The following is a 27,979-nucleotide window of genomic DNA, read 5'->3' on the forward strand; positions in this document are numbered from 1 at the left end:
TTCTGTATAGAACACAATGTCGTTTGTCAGGGTTCTGTTTAGAACACAACGCCATTTGTCAGGGTTCTGTATAGAACACAAGGCCATTTGTCAGGGTTCTGCATAGAACACACAGCCTTTTGTCAGGGTTCTGAATAGAACACAAGGCCGTTTGTCGGGATTCTGTTTAGAACACAATGCCGTTTGTCAGGGTTCTGTATAGATCACAATGCCATTTGTCAGGGTTCTGTATAGAACACAATTTCGTTTTTCAGGGTTCTGTTTAGAACACAATGCCATTTGTCAGGGTTCTGTATAGAACACAAGGCAATTTGTCAGGGTTCTGTTTAGAACACAATGCCATTTGTCAGGGTTCTGTTTAGAACACAATGCCATTTGTCAGGGTTCTGTAAAGAACACAATGCCGTTTGTCAGGGTTCTGTATAGAACACAATGCCTTTTGTCATTGTTCTGAATAGAACACAAGGCCGTTTGTCAGGGTTCTGTTTAGAACACAATGCCATTTGTCAGGGTTCTGAATAGAACACAAGGCCGTTTGTCAGGGTTCTGTATAGAACACAATGCCATTTGTCATGGTTCTGAATAGAACACAAGGCCGTTTGTCAGGGTTCTGAATAGAACACAAGGCCGTTTGTCAGGGTTCTGTATAGAACACAATGCCTTTTTTGGGGTTCTGTATAGAACACAATGCCATTTGTCAGGGTTTTGTATAGAACACAATGCCTTTTGTTTGGGTTCTGTATAGAACACAATGCCGTTTGTCAGGGTTCTGTTTAGAACACAATGCCATTTGTCAGAGTTCTGTATAGAACACAATGCCTTTTGTTGGGGTTCTGTATAGAACACAATGCCGTTTGTCAGGGTTCTGTTTAGAACACAATGCCATTTGTCAGGGTTCTGTATAGAACACAATGCCTTTTGTTGGGGTTCTGTATAGAACACAATGCCATTTGTCAGGGTTCTGTATAGAACACAATGCCTTTTGTTGGGGTTCTGTTTAGAACACAATGCCATTTGTCAGGGTTCTATATAGAACACAATGTTGTTTGTCAGGGTTCTGTTTAGAACACAACGCCATTTGTCAGGGTTTTGTATAGAACACAATGCCGTTTGTCAGGGTTCTGTATAGAACACAATGCCGTTTGTCAGGGTTCTGTATAGATCACAATGCCATTTGTCAGGGTTCTGTATAGAACACAAGGCCATTTGTCAGGGTTCTGCATAGAACACACAGCCTTTTGTCAGGGTTCTGAATAGAACACAAGGCCGTTTGTCGGGATTCTGTTTAGAACACAATGCCGTTTGTCAGGGTTCTGTATAGATCACAATGCCATTTGTCAGGATTCTGTATAGAAAACAATGTCGTTTTTCAGGGTTCTGTATAGAACACAAGGCCTTTTGTTGGGGTTCTGTATAGAACACAATGCCATTTGTCAGGCTTCTGTATAGAACACAAGGCCATTTGTCAGGGTTCTGTATAGAACACAAGGCAATTTGTCAGGGTTCTGTATAGAACACAAGGCAATTTGTCAGGGTTTTGTTTAGAACACAATGCCATTTGTCAGGGTTCTGTAAAGAACACAATGCCGTTTGTCAGGGTTCTGTTTAGAACACAATGCCTTTTGTCAGGGTTCTGAATAGAACACAAGGCCGTTTGTCAGGGTTCTGTTTAGAACACAATGCCATTTGTCAGGGTTCTGAATAGAACACAAGGCCATTTGTTGGGGTTCTGTATAGAACACAAGTACATTTGTCAGGGTTCTGTATAGAACACAAGGCCGTTTGTCGGGGTTCTGTATAGAACACAATGCCTTTTGTCAGGGTTCTGTATAGAACACAATGCCATTTGTCAGGGTTCTGTATAGAACACAATGCCGTTTGTTACGGTTCTGTATAGTTCACAATGCCATTTGTCAGGGTTCTGTATAGAACACAAGGCCTTTTTTCTGGTTTCTGTATAGAACACAAGGCCTTTTGTTGGGGTTCTGTATAGAACATAAGGCCATTTGTCAGGGTTCTGTATAGAACACAAGGCCGTTTGTCGGGGTTCTGTATAGAACACAATGCCATTTGTCAGGGTTCTGTATAGAACACAAGGCCGTTTGTCAGGGTTCTGTATAGAACACAAGGCCTTTTGTCAGGGTTCTGTATAGAACACAATGCCATTTGTCAGGGTTCTGTATAGAACACAATGCCGTTTGTCAGGGTTCTGTTTAGAACACAAGGCCTTTGACAGTGTTCTGTATAGAACACAAGGACGTTTGTTAGGGTTCTGTATAGAACACAAGGACGTTTGTTAGGGTTCCGTATAGATTTCAAGATTGTTTGTCAGGGTTCTGAATAGAACACAAGGCCGTTTGTCAGGGTTCTGTATAGAACACAAGGACGTTTGTTAGGGTTCCGTATAGATTTCAAGATTGTTTGTCAGGGTTCTGAATAGAACACAAGGCCGTTTGTCGGGGTTCTGTATAGAACACAAGGCCATTTGTCGGGGTTCTGAATAGAACACAAAGCCTTGTGTTAGGGTTCTGAATAGAACACAATGCCGTTTGTCAGTGTTCTGTATAGAACACAAGGCCTTTGACAGTGTTCTGTATAGAACACAAGGACGTTTGTTAGGGTTCTGTATAGAACACAAGGGCTTTGCCAGTGTTCTGTATAGAACACAAGGCCTTTTGTTAGGGTTCTGAATAGAACACAATGCCATTTGTCAGGGTTCTGAATAGAACACAAGGCCGTTTGTCGGGGTTCTGTATAGAACACAAGGCCTTTTGTCGGGGTTCCGTATAGATTTCAAGATCGTTTGTCAGGGTTCTGTATAGAACACAAGGCTGTTTGTCGGGGTTCTGTATAGAACACACATCCTTTTGTCAGGGTTCTGTATAGAACACAAGGCCGTTTGTCGGGGTTCTGTATAGAACACAATGCCTTTTGTCGGGGTTCCGTATAGATTTCAAGATCGTTTGTCAGGGTTCTGTATAGAACACAAGGCCATTTGTCAGGGTTCTATAAAGAACACAAGGACTTAGACAGGGTTCTGTAAAGAACACAATGCCATTTGTCAGGGTTCTGTATAGAACACAAGGCCTTAGACAGGGTTCTGTATAGAACACAAGGCCTTAGACAGGGTTCTGTATAGAACACAAGGCCTTAGACAGGGTTCTGTATAGAACACAAGGCCTTAGACAGGGTTCTGTATAGAACACAAGGCCTTAGACAGGGTTCTATAAAGAACACAATGCCATTTGTCAGGGTTCTGTATAGAACACATGGCCTTTTGTCAGGGTTCTGTATAGAACACAAGGCCATTTGTCAGGGTTCTGTATAGAACACAATGCCATTTGTCAGGGTTCTGTATAGAACACAAGGCCTTTTGTCAGGGTTCTGTATGGAACACAAGGCCATTTGTCTGGGTTCTGTATAGAACACAATGCCATTTGTCAGGGTTCTGTATAGAACACAAGGCCATTTGTCAGGGTTCTGTATAGAACACAAGGCCGTTTGTCAGGGTTCTGTATAGAACACAATGCCATTTGTCAGGGTTCTGTATAGAACACAAGGCCATTTGTCAGGGTTCTGTATAGAACACAAGGCCTTTTGTCAGGGTTCTGTATAGAACACAATGCCATTTGTCAGGGTTCTGTATAGAACACAAGGCCATTTGTCAGGGTTCTGTATAGAACACAATGCCGTATGTCAGGGTTCTGTATAGAACACAATGCCATTTGTCAGGGTTCTGTATAGAACACAAGGCCATTTGTCAGGGTTCTGTATAGAACACAATGCCATTTGTCAGGGTTCTGTATAGAACACAATGCCATTTGTCAGGGTTCTGTATAGAATACAAGGCCATTTGTCAGGGTTATGTATAGAACACAATGCCATTTGTCAGGGTTCTGTATAGAACACAAGGCCTTAGACAGGGTTCTGTTTAGAACACAAGGCCGTTTGTCAGGGTTCTGTATAGAACACAAGGCCATTTGTCGGGGTTCTGTAAAGAGCACAAGGCCTTAGACAGGGTTCTGTATAGAACACAAGGCCATTTGTCGGGGTTCCGTATAGATTTCAAGATCGTTTGTCAGGGTTCTGTATAGAACACAAGGCCGTTTGTCGGGGTTCCGTATAGATTTCAAGATCGTTTGTCAGGGTTCTGTATAGAACACAAGGCCTTAGACAGGGTTCTGTATAGAACACAATGCCATTTGTCAGGGTTCTGTATAGAACACATGGCCTTTTGTCAGGGTTCTGTATAGAACACAAGGCCATTTGTCAGGGTTCTGTATAGAACACAATGCCATTTGTCAGGGTTCTGTATAGAACACAAGGCCTTTTGTCAGGGTTCTGTATGGAACACAAGGCCATTTGTCAGGGTTCTGTATAGAACACAATGCCATTTGTCAGGGTTCTGTATAGAACACAAGGCCATTTGTCAGGGTTCTGTATAGAACACAAGGCCGTTTGTCAGGGTTCTGTATAGAACACAATGCCATTTGTCAGGGTTCTGTATAGAACACAAGGCCTTAGACAGGGTTCTGTTTAGAACACAAGGCCGTTTGTCAGGGTTCTGTATAGAACACAAGGCCATTTGTCGGGGTTCTGTAAAGAGCACAAGGCCTTAGACAGGGTTCTGTATAGAACACAAGGCCATTTGTCGGGGTTCCGTATAGATTTCAAGATCGTTTGTCAGGGTTCTGTATAGAACACAAGGCCGTTTGTCGGGGTTCCGTATAGATTTCAAGATCGTTTGTCAGGGTTCTGTATAGAACACAAGGCCTTAGACAGGGTTCTGTATAGAACACAATGCCATTTGTCAGGGTTCTGTATAGAACACATGGCCTTTTGTCAGGGTTCTGTATAGAACACAAGGCCATTTGTCAGGGTTCTGTATAGAACACAATGCCATTTGTCAGGGTTCTGTATAGAACACAAGGCCTTTTGTCAGGGTTCTGTATGGAACACAAGGCCTTTTGTCAGGGTTCTGTATGGAACACAAGGCCATTTGTCAGGGTTCTGTATAGAACACAATGCCATTTGTCAGGGTTCTGTATAGAACACAAGGCCATTTGTCAGGGTTCTGTATAGAACACAAGGCCGTTTGTCAGGGTTCTGTATAGAACACAATGCCATTTGTCAGGGTTCTGTATAGAACACAAGGCCGTTTGTCAGGGTTCTGTATAGAACACAAGGCCATTTGTCGGGGTTCTGTAAAGAGCACAAGGCCTTAGACAGGGTTCTGTATAGAACACAAGGCCATTTGTCGGGGTTCCGTATAGATTTCAAGATCGTTTGTCAGGGTTCTGTATAGAACACAAGGCCGTTTGTCGGGGTTCCGTATAGATTTCAAGATCGTTTGTCAGGGTTCTGTATAGAACACAAGGCCTTAGACAGGGTTCTGTATAGAACACAATGCCATTTGTCAGGGTTCTGTATAGAACACATGGCCTTTTGTCAGGGTTCTGTATAGAACACAAGGCCATTTGTCAGGGTTCTGTATAGAACACAATGCCATTTGTCAGGGTTCTGTATAGAACACAAGGCCTTTTGTCAGGGTTCTGTATGGAACACAAGGCCATTTGTCAGGGTTCTGTATAGAACACAATGCCATTTGTCAGGGTTCTGTATAGAACACAAGGCCATTTGTCAGGGTTCTGTATAGAACACAAGGCCGTTTGTCAGGGTTCTGTATAGAACACAATGCCATTTGTCAGGGTTCTGTATAGAACACAAGGCCATTTGTCAGGGTTCTGTATAGAACACAAGGCCTTTTGTCAGGGTTCTGTATAGAACACAATGCCATTTGTCAGGGTTCTGTATAGAACACAAGGCCATTTGTCAGGGTTCTGTATAGAACACAATGCCGTTTGTCAGGGTTCTGTATAGAACACAATGCCATTTGTCAGGGTTCTGTATAGAACACAAGGCCATTTGTCAGGGTTCTGTATAGAACACAATGCCATTTGTCAGGGTTCTGTATAGAACACAATGCCATTTGTCAGGGTTCTGTATAGAATACAAGGCCATTTGTCAGGGTTCTGTATAGAACACAATGCCATTTGTCAGGGTTCTGTATAGAACACAAGGCCTTAGACAGGGTTCTGTTTAGAACACAAGGCCGTTTTTCAGGGTTCTGTATAGAACACAAGGCCATTTGTCGGGGTTCTGTAAAGAGTACAAGGCCTTAGACAGGGTTCTGTATAGAACACAAGGCCATTTGTCGGGGTTCCGTATAGATTTCAAGATCGTTTGTCAGGGTTCTGTATAGAACACAAGGCCGTTTGTCGGGGTTCCGTATAGATTTCAAGATCGTTTGTCAGGGTTCTGTATAGAACACAAGGCCATTTGTCAGGGTTCTGTATAGAACACAAGGCCATTTGTCAGGGTTCTGTATAGAACACAATGCCATTTGTCAGGGTTCTGTATAGAACACAAGGCCATTTTTCAGGGTTCTGTATAGAACACAAGGCCTTAGACAGGGTTCTGTATAGAACACAAGGCCTTAGACAGGGTTCTGTATAGAACACAAGGCCGTTTGTCAGGGTTCTGTATAGAACACAAGGCCTTAGACAGGGTTCTGTATAGAACACAAGGCCTTAGACAGGGTTCTGTATAGAACACAAGGCCTTAGACAGGGTTCTGTATAGAACACAAGGCCTTAGACAGGGTTCTGTATAGAACACAAGGCCGTTTGTCAGGGTTCTGTATAGAACACAAGGCCTTAGACAGGGTTCTGTATAGAACACAAGGCCTTAGACAGGGTTCTGTATAGAACACAAGGCCTTAGACAGGGTTCTGTATAGAACACAAGGCCTTAGACAGGGTTCTGTATAGAACACAAGGCCGTTTGTCAGGGTTCTGTATAGAACACAAGGCCTTAGACAGGGTTCTGTATAGAACACAAGGCCTTAGACAGGGTTCTGTATAGAACACAAGGCCTTAGACAGGGTTCTGTATAGAACACAAGAGGACAGCTTGATGAAAACCAGTTCAGGTCCCCAAGAAAGTAGACCTCTCTGTTTACATCACATACAGTATCAAGCATTTCACACACATTATTTAGATTCTGACTGTTAGCACTTGGTGGCCTATAGCAACACCCTAAAACAATGGGCTTTAGATGTGCCAAGTAAATCTGCAACCACAACACTTCAAATAATGTTATATTTACCAGGCTATTCAGTTAAGAACAAATTCTTATTTACAATGACGACCTACCCCGGTCAAACCTGGACCAATTGTGTATCACCCTATGGTACTGTCAATCACAGCCAGATGTGATGCAGCCTGGATTTGAACCAGGGACTGTAGTGACCTCTCTTGCACTGAAATGTGGTGCCTTAGACAACTGCACCACTCGGAAGCCCAGATGACTTATGTGCCCCCTTCAAGTAAAGAGTTAACCAATCAACCTGCCATGTTGGCCATGAAGAAAGATAACACACTAAATATTATCTTCTGAATATTAAATAAAGCAGACGTCACACATTTTGACCAGATCCAGTATTTTTTGTCCAGCTCTCGTCTCCCTCATCATCAACTTGTCTTCCAGAAGGTGGACTCCTGCTACCAGTTTCTCTATAGAACAATGTGTGAGATGATTAGTGAAGTCAGGTGTGGTGCTTGGTTGGAACTAAACCCTGCAATACCTATTCACTCCAGGACATAAAGGGTTAAAAGTCCCTGAACTGACAGAATGTGATCTTATACAACGATATAGAGTCTGTAGACAGTCTGTAGATACAGAATCAACCAGATAAATATAGTTAGGTGAATATGAATAGTTATAAGGACTATATATTACACAGCTACATGTGTGTGGATATCTCCTTCGGTTATTGTCATAATGTCATAACTCATCGTGGAAGTTAGAGTAGCAGTGATAGAGTGTATTACCCCGGCGTATAGTGCAATAAATATGCTGATAGAATTTAGGTAGCCTTGTTCTCAAATTTGCTTTGTTAAAATCCCCAGCTACAATAAATGCCTCCTCAGGATATATGGTTTCCAGTTTACATAGAGTCCAGTGAAGTTCCTTAAGGGCCGTCTTGGTGTCTGCTTGAGGGGGAATGTACACCGCTGAGACGATGACTGACCAGAATTCTCTTGGGAAAACCTAGTACATGTTCAGTAGGGTGTGTGTTTGTTTCTGTGGGTCCAAATCTAAACTCCGTCAGTCTCACCATATTTCAAGTGTTTTCAACAACATTTACAGGACTGTTTATAGTCCTCTACGTTCAACCTTTTTGTTCTCAGAAGATGCAGGGTAACAGGAAGGCCATGGTCTTTCTGTCATGCAGTGTTTATGTCAGTGGAATAAAACCTAATAAAGACAGAAATACAAACAACAGTAATGATGGAGACAGTAGTGTTTATGCTATAGTGAACTTTATTGAACTGTGTAGAGAGAGAGATGGACAGAAAGAGTGGGGGGTGGACAAAGAGAGAGATGGACAGAGAGAGAGGGAAGGACAGAGAGAGAGGGAAGGACAGAGAGAGAGATGGACAAAGAGAGAGTTGGACAAAGAGAGAGGGGTGGACAAAGAGAGATATGGACAGAGAGAGAGATGGACAGAGAGAGGGGGATGGACAGAGAGAGAGATGGACAAAGAGAGGGGTGGACAGAGAGAGAGGGGTGGACAGAGAGAGAGGGGTGGACAGATAGAGAGGGGTGGACAGAGAGAGAGGGGTGGACAGAGAGAGAGATGGACAGAGAGAGAGATGTACAGAGAGAGAGATGGACAGAAAGAGAGATGGACAGAGAGAGAGAGATGCACAGAAAGAGAGAGATGGACAGAGAGAGAGGGAAGGACAGAGAGAGAGGGAAGGACAAAGAGAGAGATGGACAGAGAGAGGGGTGGACAGAGAGAGGGGTGGACAGAGAGAGAGATGTACAGAGAGAGAGATGGACAGAAAGAGAGAGATGGACAGAGAAAGAGAGAGATGGACAGAGTGAGGGGGGGTGGACAGAGAGAGAGAGATGGACAGAGAGAGTGATGGACAGAGAGAGAGATGAACGGAGAGAGAGATGGAAAGAGAGAGAGAGATGGACAGAGAAAGAGATGGACAGAGAGAGAGGGGTGGACAGAAAGAGGGAGGGGTGGACAGAGAGAGAGATGGACAGAGAGAGAGAGGTGGACAGAGAGAGAGAGGTGGACAGAGAGAGAGATGGACAGAGATAGATACTGGTTGAGACAGTGTACACTATATGTATCCATACAGACAGTGTATACTATTAGCATCCATACAGACAGTGTATACTATTAGTATCCATACAGACAGTGTATACTATTAGTATCCATGCAGACAGTGTTCACTATTAGTATCCATACAGACAGTGTACACTATTAGTACTATTAGTATCCATACAGACAGTGTACACTATTAGTATCCATACAGACAGTGTACACTATTAGTATCCATACAGACAGTGTATACTATTAGTATCCATACAGACAGTGTTCACTATTAGTATCCATACAGACAGTGTATTATTTTAGTATCCATACAGACAGTGTACACTATAAGTATCCATACAGACAGTGTGTTATTTTAGTATCCATACAGACAGTGTACACTATTAGTATCCATACAGACAGTGTTCACTATTAGTATCCATACAGACAGTGTTCACTAGTAGTATCCATACAGACATGTATTTGTCATAGGATTAGGATTAGTGACACAACGGTAACATCCATTGTTGTCACAACGATATAAAGGGAGTTGTGTTTCTATTCTCTTGAAGGAGAGGAACACCTCCTGCCTGGTCGGTTTCTTAGCTCTTGGATAACGTATTGTAGGGTCCCAAACCGAGTAGAAGACAAAGGCCTTCTGGTTGGCGTTCCAGCTGTTGAAGCTGTTGCCCATTAAGTTAATAATATCTCCTCCATTGTTTTCTCCATCAGGGCCGTTGCATTTCTCCAGACAGGGAGAGTTGGTGGAGAAGAACACGATGCAGTCACCAGCTTCACGACCAGCACTGTCTATCAGAGTCTGCATTGGGCTGCTGTTACCACCACTCAAGAGACGGTACTCAGCATGGTAATTGTTAGAAGGTTTTGCTACGATGAGCCGGTTTCCTAAGTAGATACTGTTATCGATAAGTGCGTTGTTGACATCAGCAGGTTGCACAACTATTTCAAAGTTTGCTCCATTGATGCACTGCTGTTGGGTGAGTAAGACAGCCATGGCAACCTGGCTTCCCTTGAGGTCTGATCTGAACCTGAACCTGAACAACAGCAGGAGACACAACACAGAACACAGAGTATCAGAAACATTATAAACAGACAGGAGACAGAAGAGACGGAACACAGAGGATCAGAAACATTACAAACAGACAGGAGACAGAAGAGACAGAACACAGAGGATCAGAAACATTACAAACAGACAGGAGACAGAAGAGACAGAACACAGAGGATCAGAAACATTACAAACAGACAGGAGACAGAAGAGACAGAACACAGAGGATCAGAAACATTACAAACAGACAGGAGACAGAAGAGACAGAACACAGAGGATCAGAAACATTACAAACAGACAGGAGACAGAAGAGACAGAACACAGGATCAGACGATCAGAAACACGGGATCTTTCTGAAACAGTAGAAACAGACAGGAGGAGGAAACTCCCAACTATTTGACCAAATCTAAAGTTTTAATATATGAATATGTGCACTGTTACTTATGCATAAATTATCATCACCATCTCATTTACAAAGTTAAGAGAGGTCTGAGATAGTGCCTTCTGTAATAATTATAATATTCAAAATGCTACAGTCTATACTAGCAATATAGTCTATACTAGCAATAGAGTCTATACTAGCAATACAGTATATACTAACAATACAGTCTATACTATAAACACAGTCTATATTAACAATACAGTATATACTAACAATACAGTCTATACTAGCAATACAGTCTATATTAACAATACAGTCTATATTAACAATACAGTATATACTAACAATACAGTCTATACTAGCAATACAGTCTATATTAACAATACAGTATATACTAACAATACAGTCTATACTAGCAATACAGTCTATATTAACAATACAGTCTATACTAACAATGCAGTCTATACTATAAATACAGTCTATATTAACAATACAGTCTATATTAGCAATACAGTCTATACTAACAATACAGTCTATATGAGCAATAAAGTCTATACTATAAATACAGTCTATATTAGCAATACAGTCTATAATAACAATAGAGTCTATATTAGCAATACAGTCTATAATAACAATAGAGTCTATACAATAAACACAGTCTATACTATAAATACAGTATATACTAGCAATACAGTCTATACTAACAATACAGTCTATACAATAAACACAGTCTATACTAACAATACAGTCTATACTAACAATACAGTCTATACTAGCAATACAGTCTATATTAGCAATACAGTCTATACTAACAATACAGTCTATATTAGCAATACAGTCTATATTAACAATGCAGTCTATACTAACAATACAGTCTATACTAACAATACAGTCTATACTAACAATACAGTCTATATTAGCAATACAGTCTATATTAACAATACAGTCTATACTAACAATACAGTCTATACTATAAACACAGTCTATACTAACAATACAGTCTATACTAACAATACAGTCTATATTAACAATACAGTCTATACTAGCAATACAGTCTATACTAGCAATACAGTCTATACTAACAATACAGTCTATACTAGCAATACAGTCTATACTATAAACACAGTCTATACTAACAATACAGTCTATACTAACAATACCGTCTATACTAGCAATACAGTCTATACTAACAATACAGTCTATACTATAAACACAGTCTATACTAACAATACAGTCTATACTAACAATACAGTCTATATTAACAATACAGTCTATACTAACAATACAGTCTATACTAACAATATAGTCTATACTAACAATATAGTCTATACTAGCATCTTGTCTTGTCTGCAGTCCAGGGACTTCATTTACTAGGCTAAGTGTGTACACGGTTTGAACCAGTGTTTTTAACAGTCGATCAAAGAGTCAGGACAGAACAAAAATATCGTATGAATGTTAATTAAGAGGAATATAAACTTCAAATGTTCCCCAAAAATGTTTCTAATAATGGCTAATAATTCTGTCTAAAAGTAATTTAGGAGTTCTTAGAGTCTGAATGAACAGAGAAACACCCACCTTGTCATCTTTTGTACCACATTAGCCAAGACCTCTTCATCGATAGCATCCACCTGGCCTCCAGGCCAGAGAGACAGCAGAAAGAGAAGGACAACTCCCATCATAGCTACACACACAGCTGAAACACACAGGAACACACTATATATACACAGAGCTGAAACACACAGGAACACACTATATACACACACAGCTGAAACACACAGGAACACACTATATATACACACACAGCTGAAACACACAGGAACACACTATATATACACACACAGCTGAAACACACAGGAACACACTATATATACACACAGCTGAAACACACAGGAATACACTATATACACACACAGCTGAAACACACAGGAAAACACTATATATACACACACAAGAACACACAGGAACACACTATATATACACACAGCTGAAACACACAGGAACACACTATATATACACACACAGCTGAAACACACAGGAACACACTATATATACACACACAGCTGAAACACACAGGAACACACTATATATACACACAGCTGAAACACACAGGAACACACTATATACACACACAGCTGAAACACACAGGAACACACTATATATACACACACAGCTGAAACACACAGGAACACACTATATATACACACACAGCTGAAACACACAGGAACACACTATATATACACACAGCTGAAACACACAGGAACACACTATATATACACACACAGCTGAAACACACAGGAACACACTATATACACACACAGCTGAAACACACAGGAACACACTATATATACACACACAAGAACACACAGGAACACACTATATACACACACACATCTGAAACACACAGGAACACACTATATATACACAGCTGAAACTATATAAACACTGACAATACAAAACATTATGAACACCTACTCCTTCCATCACATAGACTGACCATAGACTGACCATAGACTGGCCACAGACTGACCACAGACTGGCCACAGACTGACCACAGACTGACCACAGACTGGCCACAGACTGGCCACAGACTGACCACAGACTGACCGTAGACTGACCATAGACTGACCATAGACTGACCAGGTGAAAGCTATGATCCCTTAATTGTTGTCACTTGTTAAACCCACTTCAATCAGTGTAGATGAAGGGGAGGAGACAGGAAGGATTTTTAAACCTTGAGACAATTGAGACATGGATTGTGTATCTGTGCCATTCAGATGAAGTGCCTTTAAACAGGGTATGATAGTAGTTGCCAGGCACACTGGTTTGAGTGTGTCAAGAACTGCAACGCTGCTGGGTTTTTCACGCTCAACAGTTTCCTGTGTGTATCAAGAATGGTTCACCACCCAAAGGATATCCAGCCAACTTGACACAATTGTGGGAAGCGTTGGAGTCAACATGGGCCAGCATCCCTGTGGAACTGGGCCAGCATCCCTGTGGAACACTTTCAACACCTTGTAGAGTCCATGTCCTGATGAATTGAGGCTGTTCTGAGGGAAACCGGGGTAACTCAGTATTAAGGTGTTCTTAATGTTTTGTATACTCAGTGTTTAATTATTCTGTTTAGGAGCCCATGGAGGGCTACAAAGGTCCTAATTATATAAAATAAACTATGTTGGTAAGCAGTAAAGATAACATTAGATATAAGTCAAGTAGACACACACACAGCTGAAACACACAGGAACACAATATATATACACACAGCTGAAACACACAGGAACACACTATATACACACAGCTGAAACACACAGGAACACAATATATATACACACAGCTGAAACACACAGGAACACACTATATACACACACAGCTGAAACACACAGGAACACACTATATACACACAGCTGAAACACACAGGAACACACTATATACACACACAGCTGAAACACACAGGAACACACTATATATACACACAGCTGAAACACACAGGAACACACTATATATACACTCAGCTGAAACACACAGGAACACACTATATACACACACAGCTGAAACACACAGTAACACACTATATATACACACAGCTGAAACACACAGGAACACACTATATATACACACATCTGAAACACACAGGAACACACTATATATACACACATCTGAAACACACAGGAACACACTATATATACACTCAGCTGAAACACACAGGAACACACTATATACACACACAGCTGAAACACACAGGGACACACTATATACACACAGCTGAAACACTGTATATTTTTTGTATTTATTTATTTTTACCTTTATTTATCTGGTCAGTTAAGAACAAATTCTGATGTCCTCTAGATTGTAGATGGCTGGTTGATGTCCTCTAGATTGTAGATGGCTGGTTTATGTCGTCTAGATTGTAGATGGCTGGCTGATGTCCTCTAGATTGTAGATGGCTGGTTTATGTCCTCTAGATTGTAGATGGCTGGTTGATGTCCTCTAGATTGTAGATGGCTGGTTTATGTCCTCTAGATTGTAGATGGCTGCCTGATGTCCTCTAGATTGTAGATGGCTGGTTTATGTCCTCTAGATTGTAGATGGCTGGTTGATGTCCTCTAGATTGTAGATGGCTGGTTTATGTCCTCTAGATTGTAGATGGCTGGTTTATGTCCTCTAGATTGTAGATGGCTGGTTTATGTCCTCTAGATTGTAGATGGCTGGTTTATGTCCTCTAGATTGTAGATGGCTGGTTTATGTCCTCTAGATTGTAGATGGCTGGTTGATGTCCTCTAGATTGTAGATGGCTGGTTTATGTCCTCTAGATTGTAGATGGCTGGTTTATGTGCTCTAGATTGTAGATGGCTGGTTTATGTCCTCTAGATTGTAGATGGCTGGTTTATGACCTCTAGATTGTAGACGGCTGGTTTATGTCCTCTAGATTGTAGATGGCTGGTTTATGTGCTCTAGATTGTAGATGGCTGGTTTATGTCCTCTAGATTGTAGATGGCTGGTTTATGTCCTCTAGATTGTAGATGGCTGGTTTATGTCCTCTAGATTGTAGATGGCTGGTTTATGTCCTCTAGATTGTAGATGGCTGGTTTATGTCCTCTAGATTGTAGATGGCTGGTTTATGTCCTCTAGATTGTAGATGGCTGGTTTATGTCCTCTAGGTTGTAGATGGCTGGTTTATGACCTCTAGATTGTAGATGGCTGGTTGATGTCCTCTAGATTGTAGATGGCTGGTTGATGTCCTCTAGATTGTAGATGGCTGGTTTATGTCCTCTAGATTGTAGATGGCTGGTTGATGTCCTCTAGATTGTAGATGGCTGGTTTATGTCCTCTAGATTGTAGATGGCTGCCTGATGTCCTCTAGATTGTAGATGGCTGGTTTATGTCCTCTAGATTGTAGATGGCTGGTTTATGTCCTCTAGATTGTAGATGGCTGGTTTATGTCCTCTAGATTGTAGATGGCTGGTTTATGTCCTCTAGATTGTAGATGGCTGGTTTATGTCCTCTAGATTGTAGATGGCTGGTCTATGTCCTCTAGATTGTAGATGGCTGGTTGATGTCCTCTAGATTGTAGATGGCTGGTTGATGTCCTCTAGATTGTAGATGGCTGGTCTATGTCCTCTAGATTGTAGATGGCTGGTTTATGTCCTCTAGATTGTAGATGGCTGGTTTATGTCCTCTAGATTGTAGATGGCTGGTTTATGTCCTCTAGATTGTAGATGGCTGGTTTATGTCCTCTAGATTGTAGATGGCTGGTTTATGTCCTCTAGATTGTAGATGGCTGGTTTATGTCCTCTAGATTGTAGATGGCTGGTTTATGTCCTCTAGATTGTAGATGGCTGGTTTATGTCCTCTAGATTGTAGATGGCTGGTTTATGTCCTCTAGATTGTAGATGGCTGGTTTATGACCTCTAGATTGTAGACGGCTGGTTTATGTCCTCTAGATTGTAGATGGCTGGTTTATGTCCTCTAGGTTGTAGATGGCTGGTTTATGTCCTCTAGATTGTAGATGGCTGGTTTATGTCCTCTAGATTGTAGACGGCTGGTTTATGTCCTCTAGATTGTAGACGGCTGGTTTATGTCCTCTAGATTGTATATGGCTGGTTTATGTCCTCTAGATTGTAGATGGCTGGTTTTTGTCCTCTAGGTTGTAGATGGCTGGTTTATGTCCTCTAGATTGTAGATGGCTGGTTTATGTCCTCTAGATTGTAGATGGCTGGTTTTTGTCCTCTAGGTTGTAGATGGCTGGTTTATGTCCTCTAGATTGTAGATGGCTGGTTGATGTCCTCTAGATTGTAGATGGCTGCCTGATGTCCTCTAGATTGTAGATGGCTGGCTGATGTCCTCTAGATTGTAGATGGCTGGTTTATGTCCTCTAGATTGTAGATGGCTGGTTGATGTCCTCTAGATTGTAGATGGCTGCCTGATGTCCTCTAGATTGTAGATGGCTGGCTGATGTCCTCTAGATTGTAGATGGCTGGTTTATGTCCTCTAGATTGTAGATGGCTGGTTTATGACCTCTAGATTGTAGATGGCTGCCTGATGTCCTCTAGATTGTAGATGTCTGGTTGATGTCCTCTAGATTGTAGATGGCTGGTTTATGTCCTCTAGATTGTATATGGCTGGTTTATGTCCTCTAGATTGTAGATGGCTGGTTTATGTCCTCTAGATTGTAGATGGCTGGTTTATGTCCTCTAGATTGTAGATGGCTGGTTTATGACCTCTAGATTGTAGATGGCTGCCTGATGTCCTCTAGATTGTAGATGTCTGGTTGATGTCCTCTAGATTGTAGATGGCTGGTTTATGACCTCTAGATTGTAGATGGCTGCCTGATGTCCTCTAGATTGTAGATGTCTGGTTGATGTCCTCTAGATTGTAGATGGCTGGTTTATGTCCTCTAGATTGTATATGGCTGGTTTATGTCCTCTAGATTGTAGATGGCTGGTTTATGTCCTCTAGATTGTAGATGGCTGGTTTATGTCCTCTAGATTGTAGATGGCTGGTTTATGACCTCTAGATTGTAGATGGCTGCCTGATGTCCTCTAGATTGTAGATGTCTGGTTGATGTCCTCTAGATTGTAGATGGCTGGTTTATGTCCTCTAGATTGTATATGGCTGGTTTATGTCCTCTAGATTGTAGATGGCTGGTTTATGTCCTCTAGATTGTAGATGGCTGGTTGATGTCCTCTAGATTGTAGATGGCTGGTTTATGTCCTCTAGATTGTAGATGGCTGGTTTATGTCCTCTAGGTTGTAGATGGCTGGTTTATGTCCTCTAGATTGTAGATGGCTGGTTTATGTCCTCTAGATTGTAGATGGCTGGCTGATGTCCTCTAGATTGTAGATGGCTGGTTTATGTCCTCTAGATTGTAGATGGCTGGTTTATGTCCTCTAGATTGTAGATGGCTGGTTTATGTCCTCTAGATTGTAGATGGCTGGTTTATGTCCTCTAGGTTGTAGATGGCTGGTTTATGTCCTCTAGATTGTAGATGGCTGGTTTATGTCCTCTAGATTGTAGATGGCTGGTTTATGACCTCTAGATTGTAGATGGCTGGTTTATGTCCTCTAGATTGTAGATGGCTGGTTTATGTCCTCTAGATTGTAGATGGCTGGTTTATGTCCTCTAGATTGTAGATGGCTGGTTTATGTCCTCTAGATTGTAGATGGCTGGTTGATGTCCTCTAGATTGTAGATGGCTGGCTGATGTCCTCTAGATTGTAGATGGCTGGTTGATGTCCTCTAGATTGTAGATGGCTGCCTGATGTCCTCTAGATTGTAGATGGCTGGTTTATGTCCTCTAGATTGTAGATGGCTGGTTTATGTCCTCTAGATTGTAGATGGCTGGTTTATGTCCTCTAGATTGTAGATGGCTGGTTGATGTCCTCTAGATTGTAGATGGCTGGTTGATGTCCTCTAGATTGTAGATGGCTGGTTTATGTCCTCTATCCAAGACAAAACAGATGAAGGTTAACTCAAGTTATGGAAAACATCTAAAACAAACTTACACATTTACTTTATTTAAATCAGCAGAACAACAGTTATCACATTTAGTTCAGAGAGAAGATACTAATTCACCAGGTACCTGTTGAAGGGTTGTTGCTGTGTCCATGTGAGCAGCGCTTTATAGTGGTTTATGTGTTAATATTTATCAGGGGAAGGGAGGACAGAGGGAGGGACAGGTGATGCAATAGCTTTACTGGAAATAGAATGTTATTATTGACCCTGAATTTGTTCTAGATCAATAAAGGGTAAATAAATAAAATAAATAAATTGACCTGGTCACATCGTTGCTGTTCATTTCTTGCTAGTTTCTTTTGATTTATGTTTTGTTTTATTCATATATTATCTCTTTCATCTGTCAAATATGTTGAATGTAAAGTCTATTGTCTCTGTCAATCCCAGTAGTTATTTATATGTTTAATATGAAATGGTTAATAAAAACATGACAGCCTTATGTACCTCCTCCAAGTAAAATGCCAGGTCTGCCATTTAGAAATAAATTATATATACGGTGCCTTTGGAAAGTATTTCACATCTAAAATGGATGAACTTGTTTTTTCCCCTCATCAATCTAGACACAATAACCCCTAATGACAAAGCAAAAACTGTTTTTTTAGAAATGTTTGCAAATGTATTAGAAATAAAGACCTTCCAACCCTTTACTCAGTACTTTGTTAAAGAAACTTTGGCAGTGATTACAGCATTGAGTCGTCTTGGGTTTGACGCTACAAGCTTGGCACACCTGTATTTGGGGAGTTTCTCCCATTGTTCTCTGCAGATCCTCTCAAGGTATAATCAGGTTGGATGGGGAGCGTTGCTGCACAGTTATTGTCTCTCCAGGGATGTTTGATCAAGATCAAGTCTGAGCTCTGGCTGGGCCACTCAAGGACATTCAGAGACTTGTCCCGAAGCAACTCCAGCATTGTCTTGGCTGTGTGTTTAGGGTCGTTGTCCTGTTGGAAGGGGAACCTTCGCCCCAGTCTGAGGTCCTGCGCACTCTGGAGCAGGTTTTCATCAAGGATCTTTCTATACTTTGCTTCATCTTTCCCTCGATCCTGACTAGTCTCCCAGTCCCTGCCGCTGAAATACATCCCCACAGACTGATGCTGCCACCCCAATGTTTCACCGTCAGGGTGGTGCCAGGTTTCCTCCAGATGTGACTCTTGGCATTCAGGCCAAAGGGTTCAATCTTGGTTTCACCAGACCAGAGAATCTTGTTTCTCACGTCTGAGAGTCTTTAGGTGCCTTTTGGCAAACTCCAAGCAGGCTGTCATGTGCCTTTTACTGAGGAGTGGCTTTCGTCTGGCCACTCTACCATAAAGGCCTGACTTGTGGAGTGCTGCAGAGATGGTTGTCCTTCTGGAAGGTTCTCCCATTTCTACAGCAGAATTCTAGAGCTCTGTCAGAGTGACAATCGGGTTCTTGGTCACCTCCCTGACCAAGGCCCTTCTTCCCCGATTGCTCCGTTTGGCTGGGTGACCAGCTCTAGGAAGAATCTTGGTGGTTCCAAGATTCTTCAAATAATTAAGAATGATGAACCACTAACCATTGGTGGACAAGTGATACACTGCATTTAAATAATTGAGGATAACACAATAATGTTTTACAACTTCTTTTCCATTATGGTCCTCTGCACAAACATACATGAATACAAATACATCATTCCAACAGCACCAACAAGGGGGGAAACAGTACAATAAACGTTAAAGATGGGAGTGAAATATTCAGTGCATTTTGAGAGGTTCATGACATGTTCTCTAAAGGATCACTGCACTAGCCAACGGGACAGGAACAATGCATTTTGAAAGTATTCAGACCCCTTGACATTTTCCACATGTTGTTATGTTTCAGACTTATTCTCAAATTGATTAAATTGTTGTTTTTTTGTAAATCTACACACAATAAACCATATTGACAAAGCAGGTTTTTAGAAAATGTTAGCAAATGTATATATATATAAAAATTACATAAATTTTAGAATAAGGCTGTAACGAAACAACATGTGGAAAAACTGAAGGGGTCTGAATACTTTCCAAATACACTGTACTCTGTTTACGTGAGACCCGCCTTCTTCCGCCTTCTACGGAATTAAAACGTCATTATTCACTTAGAAATTCACAATAATTCTAAGAACTGTTCACCAAGTAACGTCATGCTACATTGAAAGATCACAAGACAGGATACACAGCACTTAATGCACACAGTCACTAACTGTTAACCCTGTGTTGTTACCAACATGTTACAGTCACTAACTGTTAACCCTGTGCTGCTACCAACATGTTACAGTCACTAACCATTAACCCTGTGCTGCTACCAACATGTTACAGTCACTAACCATTAACCCCGTGTTGCTACCGAGATGTTACAGTCACTAACTGTTAACCCTGTGTTGATACCAACATGTTACAGTCACTAACCATTAACCCTGTGTTGCTACCAACATGTTACAGTCACGAACCATTAACCCTGTGTTGTTACCAACATGTTACAGTCACTAACCATTAACCCTGTGTAGATACCAACATGTTACAGTCACTAACCATTAACCCTGTGTTGCTACCAACATGTTAGAGTCACTAACTGTTAACCCTGTGTTGCTACCAACATATTACAGTCACTAACCATTAACCCTGTGTTGATACCAACATGTTACAGTCACTAACCGTTAACCCTGTGTTGATACCAACGTGTTACAGTCACTAACCATTAACCCTGTGTTGCTACCAACATGTTACAGTCACTAACCATTAACCCTGTGTTGCTACCAACATGTTACAGTCACTAACCTTTAACCCTGTGTTGCTACCAACATGTTACAGTCACTAACCATTAACCCTGTGTTGCTACCAACATGTTACAGTCACTAACCATTAACCCTGTGTTGATACCAACATGTTACAGTCACTAACCATTAACCCTGTGTTGCTACCAACATATTACAGTCACTAACCATTAACCCTGTGTTGATACCAACATGTTACAGTCACTAACCATTAACCCTGTGTTGCTACCAACATGTTACAGTCACTAACCATTAACCCTGTGTTGCTACCAACATGTTACAGTCACGAACCATTAACCCTGTGTTACTACCAACATGTTACAGTCACTAACCATTAACCCTGTGTTGCTACCAACATGTTACAGTCACTAACCGTTAACCCTGTGTTACTACCAACATGTTACAGTCACGAACCATTAACCCTGTGTTACTACCAACATGTTACAGTCACTAACCTTTAACCCTGTGTTGTTACCAACATGTTACAGTCACTAACCGTTAACCCTGTGTTGCTACCAACATGTTACAGTCACTAACCATTAACCCTGTGTTACTACCAACATGTTACAGTCACTAACCTTTAACCCTGTGTTGTTACCAACATGTTACAGTCACTAACCGTTAACCCTGTGTTGCTACCAACATGTTACAGTCACTAACCATTAACCCTGTGTTACTACCAACATGTTACAGTCACTAACCTTTAACCCTGTGTTGATACCAACATGTTACAGTCACTAACTGTTAACCCTGCATTTGTATTTGTATTTGTATTTATTATTGATCCCCATTAGTTCCTGCCAAGGCAGCAGCTACTCTTCCTGGGGTTTATTATGGATCCCCTAGTTCTTTCCAAGGCAGCAGCTTCTCTTCCTGGGGTTTATTATGGATCCCCATTAGTTCCTGCCAAGGCAGCAGCTACTCTTCCTGGTGTTTATTATGGATCCCCATTAGTTCCTGCCAAGGCAGCAGCTACTCTTCCTGGTATTTATTATGGATCCCCATTACCTCCTGCCCAAGCAGCAGCTACTCTTCCTGGTGTTTATTATGGATCCCCATTAGTTCCTGCCAAGGCAGCAGCTACTCTTCCTGGGGTTTATTATGGATCCCCGTTAGTTCCTTCCAAGGCAGCAGCTACTCTTCCTTGGGTCTTGCAAAATTAAGGCAGTTATAACATTTTAAAAACATTACAATACATTCATAACAGATTTCACAACACACTAAGTGTGTGTCCTCAGGTCCATACTCCACTACCACATGTCTACACCACAAAATCAATGTGTACGTGTGTGTATAGTGCGTATGCTATCGTGTGTGTGTGTGTATGCACGTGTCTGTGCCTATGTTTGTGTTGCTTCACAGTCCCAGCTTTCCAGGTGTTTTTTTTATCTGTTTTTTAAATCTGATTCTACTGCTGCATCAGTTACTTGATGTGGAATAGAGTTCCATGTAGTCATGGCTCTATGTAGTACTGTGCACCTCCCATAGTCTGTTCTGGACTTGGGGACTGTGGAGAGACCTCTGGTGGCATGTATTGTGGGGTATGCATGGGTGTCTGAGCTGTGTGCTAGTCGTTTAAACAGACAGCTCAGTGCATTCAGCTTGTCAACACTTCTTACAAAAACAAGTAGTGATGAAATCAATCTCTCCTCCATTTTCAGCCAGGAGAGATTGACATGTATATTATTAATATTTGCTCTTTGTGTACATCCAAGGGCAATCCGTGCTGCCCTGTTCTGAGAAAATTGCAATTTTCCTAAGTCCCTCTTTGTGGCACCTGACCACATGACTGAAAGCACGTATATACTACCAACGGGACATTAAAAACTGTAATATCTTATGTTTCACCAAGTCGTGGCTGAACGACGATTTTAAGAACACACAGCTGTCGGATTATACACTGTATCGGCAGGATAGAACAGCAGCCTCTGGTATGACATGGGGCGGGGACCTATGCATTTATGTAAACAACAGTTGGTGCAAGATATCTAAGGAAGTCTCAATGTTTTGCTCACCTGAGGAGAGTATCTCATGATAAGCTGTAGACCACACTATCTACCTAGAGAGTTTACATCTGTATTTTTTGTGGCTGTCTACATACCAACACAGACCGATGCTGGCACTAAAACCACACTCAATGAGCTGTATACCGCCATAAGCAAACTGGAAAACGCTCATCCAAAGGTGGTGCTCCTAGTGGCTTTAATGCAGAGAAACTTAAATCAGTTTTACCTCATTTCTATCAGCATGTTAAATGTGCAACCAGAGGAATGTTTTTAGACCACCTTTACTCCACACAGAGACTCGTACGAAGCTCTCCCTCACCCTCCATTTCGCGAATCTGACCATAATTCTATCCTCCTGATTCCTGCTTACAAGCAAAATTTAAAGCAGGAAGCACCAGTGACTCAGTCTATAAAAAAGTGGTCAGATGAAGCAGATGCTAAGCTACAGGACTGTTTTGCTAACACAGACTGGAATATGTTCCGGGATTCTTCCGATGGCATTGAGGACATCAGTCACCACATCAGTCACTGGCTTTATCAATAAGTGCATCGATGACGTCGTCCCCACAGTGACAGTACGTACATACACCAAACAGAAGCCATGGATAACAGGCAACATTCGCACTGAGCTAAAGGGTAGAGCTGCCGCTTTCAAGGAGCGGGACTCTAACCCAGAAACTTATAAGAAACCCCGCTATGCCCTCCGACGAACCATCAAACAGGCAAAGTGTCAATACAGGACTAAGATCGAATCGTACTACACCAGCTCTGATGCTCGTCAGATGTGGCAGGGCTTGAAAACTATTATGGACTACAAAGGGAAGCACAGCCGTGAGCTGCCCAGTGACACGAGCCTACCAGACGAGCTAAATAACTTCTATGCTCGCAGGTCAACATTTACAAGGCCGCAGGGCCAGATGGATTAACAGGACGTGTAATCCGAGCATGCGCTGATCAACTGGTAAGTGTCTTCACTGACATTTTCAACCGCTCCCTGTCTGAGTCAGTAATACCAACATGTTTCAAGCAGACCACCATAGTCCCTGTGCCCAAGAACACTAAGGTAACCTGCCTAAATTACTACCAACCCGTAGCACTCACGTCTGTAGCCATGAAATGCTTTGAAAGGCTGGTCATGGCTCACATCAACACCATTATCCAAGAAAACCTAGACCCACTCCAATTTGCATACAACAGATCCACATATGATGCAATCTCTATTGCACTCCACACTGCCCTTTCCCACTTGGACAAAAGGATCACCTATGTGAGAATACTATTCATTGACTACAGCTAAACACTAAACACCTCCCTTTGCAACTGGATTCTAGACTTCCTGATGCCCCCCCCCCCAGGTGGTAAGTGGTAAGGGTAGGTAACAACACATCCACACGCTGATCCTCAACACTGGGGCCCTTCAGGGGTGGGTGCTCATGTAACGGATGTGAAATGGCTAGCTAGTTAGCGGGTACGCGCTACTAGCATTTCAATCAGTTACGTCACTTGCTCTGAGACTTAAGTAGGGTTTCCCCTTGCTCTGCAAGAGCCGTGGCCTTTGTGGAGCGATGGGTAACGATGCTTCGTGGGCGACCGTTGTTGATGTGTGCAGAAGGTCCCTGGTTCGCGCCCGTGTCGGGGCGAGGGGACGGTTTAAAGTTATACTGTTACACTCAGCCCCCTCCTGTACCCCGTGTTCACTCATGACTGCACGGCCAGGCACAACTCCCACACCATCATTAAGTTTGCTGATGACACAACATGGGGTATGCCTGATCACCGAGAGAGACCTGACCCTGTGGTGCAAGGACAACATCCCCTCCCTCAACATGATGAAGACAAAGGAGATGATTGTGGACTACAGGAAAAGGAGGATTGAGCACGCCCCCATTCTCATCGACGGGGATGTAGTGGAGCAGGTTGAGAGCTCCAAGTTCCTTGGCGTCCACATCACCAACAAACTAACATGGTCCAAGCACACCAAGACAGTCGTGAAGAGGGCACGACAAAACCTATTCCCCCTCAGGAGACTGAGAAGATTTGGCATGGGTCCTCAGATCCTCAAAAGGTTTTACAGCTGCACCATCGAGAGCATCCTGACGGGTTGCATAACTGCTTGGTATTGCAACTGCTCGGCCTTTGACCGCAAGGCACTACAGAGGGTAGTGGGAACGGCCCAGTACATCACCGGGGCCAAGCTTCCTGCCATCCAGGACCTCTATACCAGGCGGTGTCAGAGGAAGGCCCAAAAAATGGTCAAAGACTCCAGCCACCCAGGTCATAGACTGTTCTCTCTACTACAGTACAAGCGGTACCAGAGCGTCAAGTCTCAGTCCAAGAGGCTTCTAAACAGCTTTTACCCCCAAGCCTTAAGACTCCTGCACAGCTAATCAAATGGCTACCCAGACTATTACAGTTTCACCCCCCCCACGCTGCTGCTACCCTCTGTTATTATCTATGCATAGCCACATTAATAACCCTACCTGCATGTACATAATTACCTCAATTACCTCGACACCGGTGCCCCCGCACATTGACACATTGACTCTGAACCGGTACCCCCTGTATATAGCCCCGCTATTGTTATTTACTGCTGCTCTTTAACAATTCGTTTTTCTTATCTCTTACTTTTTTTCTAGGTATTTTAAAACTGCATTGTATGTTAAGGGCTTGTAAGTAAGCATTTCATTGTAAGGTCTACTACACCTGTTGTTTTGGCGCATGTGACAAATAACATTTGATTTGGTTTGAACAGGTGTGACAAAACTAGAGCCTCGTTGATAGTGCTGTTAAGAAGGTAGAGCAGCGCTTTATTATGGACAGACTTCTCCCCATCTTAGCTACTGTTGTATCAATATGTTTTGACCATGACAATTTGAAATCGAGGGTTACTCCAAGCACTTTAGTCACCTCAACTTGATCAATTTCCATACTATTTATTACAACATTTATTTGAGATTTAGGTTTTAGTGAATGATTTTTGAAAGTTTTTGAAATATTTAGGACTAACTTATTCCTTGTGTTAACAGTTGATGTTATTCTTCGAAAACACAGACCCCAAAGCAAATCAGGGGGAGAAGAATATTTTTATTTAAAGAGAACAAATCATAGTTATTATGCTGGAAAGTGGATGGTCAATGTTCATTCTTCCCTGTTCTCGTTGTTTCTCCACTGAACAAAGAGACAGGATGTAGTTTATACCAAAACGTAGCCTGTGGTTGACCAAATAGAATTCATTGCAGTAAAATGTTTAGAATTTTTATTTCACCAGGTAGGCCAGTTGAGAACAAGTTCTCATTTACAACTAGAAAAGTCTATATACAGTGTTTGCAAATGAGGTAAGATAAGGGAGGTAAGGCAATGAATAGGCCATAGTGGCGAAATAATTGCAATTTAGCAATTAAACACTGGAGGTGATAGATGTGCAGGAGATGAATGTGCAAGTAGAGATACTGGGGTGCAAAGAGGCAAAAAAATTAAAATAACAGTATGGGGATCAGGTAGTTGGATGGGCTATTTATAGATGGGCTATGTACAGCTGCAGTGATCTGTGAGCTGCTCTGACAGCTGGTGCTTAAAGTAAGAGAGGGAGATATGAGTCTCCAGCTTCAGTGATTTTTGCTATTCGTTCCAGTCACTGGCAGCAGAGAACTGGAAGGAAAGGTGGCCAAAGGAAGAACTGGCTTTGGGGGTGACCAGTGAAATATACCTGCTGGAGCGCGTGCTACGGGTGGGTGCTGCCATGGTGACTGTCGTGTCTTTGACTATGCCAGATTGATTGCTATGACATGCTATTCTATAAAATTATTTCTCCGTAATTAATATTACTTGATTATCTGCAAGAATCCTGGCTAACAAGTTGAATCAGCAATACAAAATTGGGTTTAATTATTTATTTACTAAATACCTAACTAATCACACAGAATCACACATATACAATTAAATCATAACTTGATCACAAATTACGTCATACAGAAAACGTCCCTAGCGGGCGGAATAGATATGACAGCTTGTTACACAAAGGGAAGGGGCGGGATTTTAGTGAAAGAGCGGGAGATTCGGAACAGGGCAAAAGCTGTGCTCTCGTAAATACAGTTTCTTATGCATTCTAAATTACCGCCCATTTGAGAAAGAAAATGCAATACATATTTACTCTGAGCTGCGCTTCAGTAGGTTGGTGGTAGATGGAAGACCGTATCGCCAACCCGAGTCCTCTGTCCTTTGGAGAATGTCTCTGGTTGTCACGGGATACTTTGTAGTAACGTTGTGTGTGGAAGACGGGATACTCGGACTGTCCTTCCTAACCTGCGTTTGTAGCAGCTGTTGCCAACTCAACGGCTAGGAGATATCACTTCTGTAGTGAACACGAGTTCAAAGTTCATACCATTCACAATCAAAGTCCATGCTGATGTTGTCCTAGTTCTGTAGTTATTGTCTGAACCATCTTGACATCGGATCGTCATCCAAAATGTACCCGGAACAGGAAGTTACATTTTTGTCACTGGCTTTATATAGTGGAGGTAGAGGGGTGTGTCTGAAAAGTCTATTACCCAGGTCTCTTCACAGGGGCGGGCCCCTGGTTGAGCAGAAGCCAAATTTATGAAAACACAGATCTCTCATTTGGAAGGTAAAATTACATTTCACCTCTTCACAAACAATGTCATATTCAAACATTTGAATTAAACAACAATTCCATGTGAATCCGATACCTCTGACGTTTAGACTTTTCACAGTAGCGTTTATGTCATTCTATCATTGATGAGAATGTGTCAGAGGGCAACCGAACTGACATAAAATACCTTAAGTACCACCGCATATGTACAGTTGGTTGGACTACCAGAATATAGTTCATTTCCCCCAACTTCTGATGTTACCCAGAATCTCCATGTTAACCCATGGGTTTCCTTATGTCACATCAGTTATAGTGGGGAGAGAGAAAAAGGGGGAAAGAGGTATTTATGACTGTCGTAAACCTACCCCCAACCCAACGTCATGACATGACTATTCTACCGATCCTTGACTTCGGCGATGTCATTTACAAAATAGCCTCCAACACTCTACTCAGCAAACTGGATGCAGTCTA

The 27,979-nt window shown here is 42.0% G+C and overlaps 1 protein-coding gene across 1 annotated transcript; it reads right to left on the bottom strand.

Annotated features, from left to right (window-relative positions):
* Positions 1-8,372: 8,372 nt before the first annotated feature.
* Positions 8,373-18,190, bottom strand: LOC139563452 (uncharacterized). Its single transcript, XM_071382139.1, has 3 exons — positions 14,417-18,190; positions 12,194-12,311; positions 8,373-10,225 (listed from the first exon to the last, which is right to left on the bottom strand). The coding sequence occupies exons 2-3, from the start codon at positions 12,295-12,297 to the stop codon at positions 9,628-9,630; spliced, it is 702 nt and encodes a 233-aa protein (XP_071238240.1). The 5' UTR covers positions 12,298-12,311; positions 14,417-18,190; the 3' UTR covers positions 8,373-9,627.
* Between the last annotated feature and the right edge of the window lie 9,789 nt (positions 18,191-27,979).

Source organism: Salvelinus alpinus, chromosome 34 (genome assembly GCF_045679555.1).
Source record: "Salvelinus alpinus chromosome 34, SLU_Salpinus.1, whole genome shotgun sequence".
NCBI lineage: Eukaryota > Metazoa > Chordata > Actinopteri > Salmoniformes > Salmonidae > Salvelinus > Salvelinus alpinus.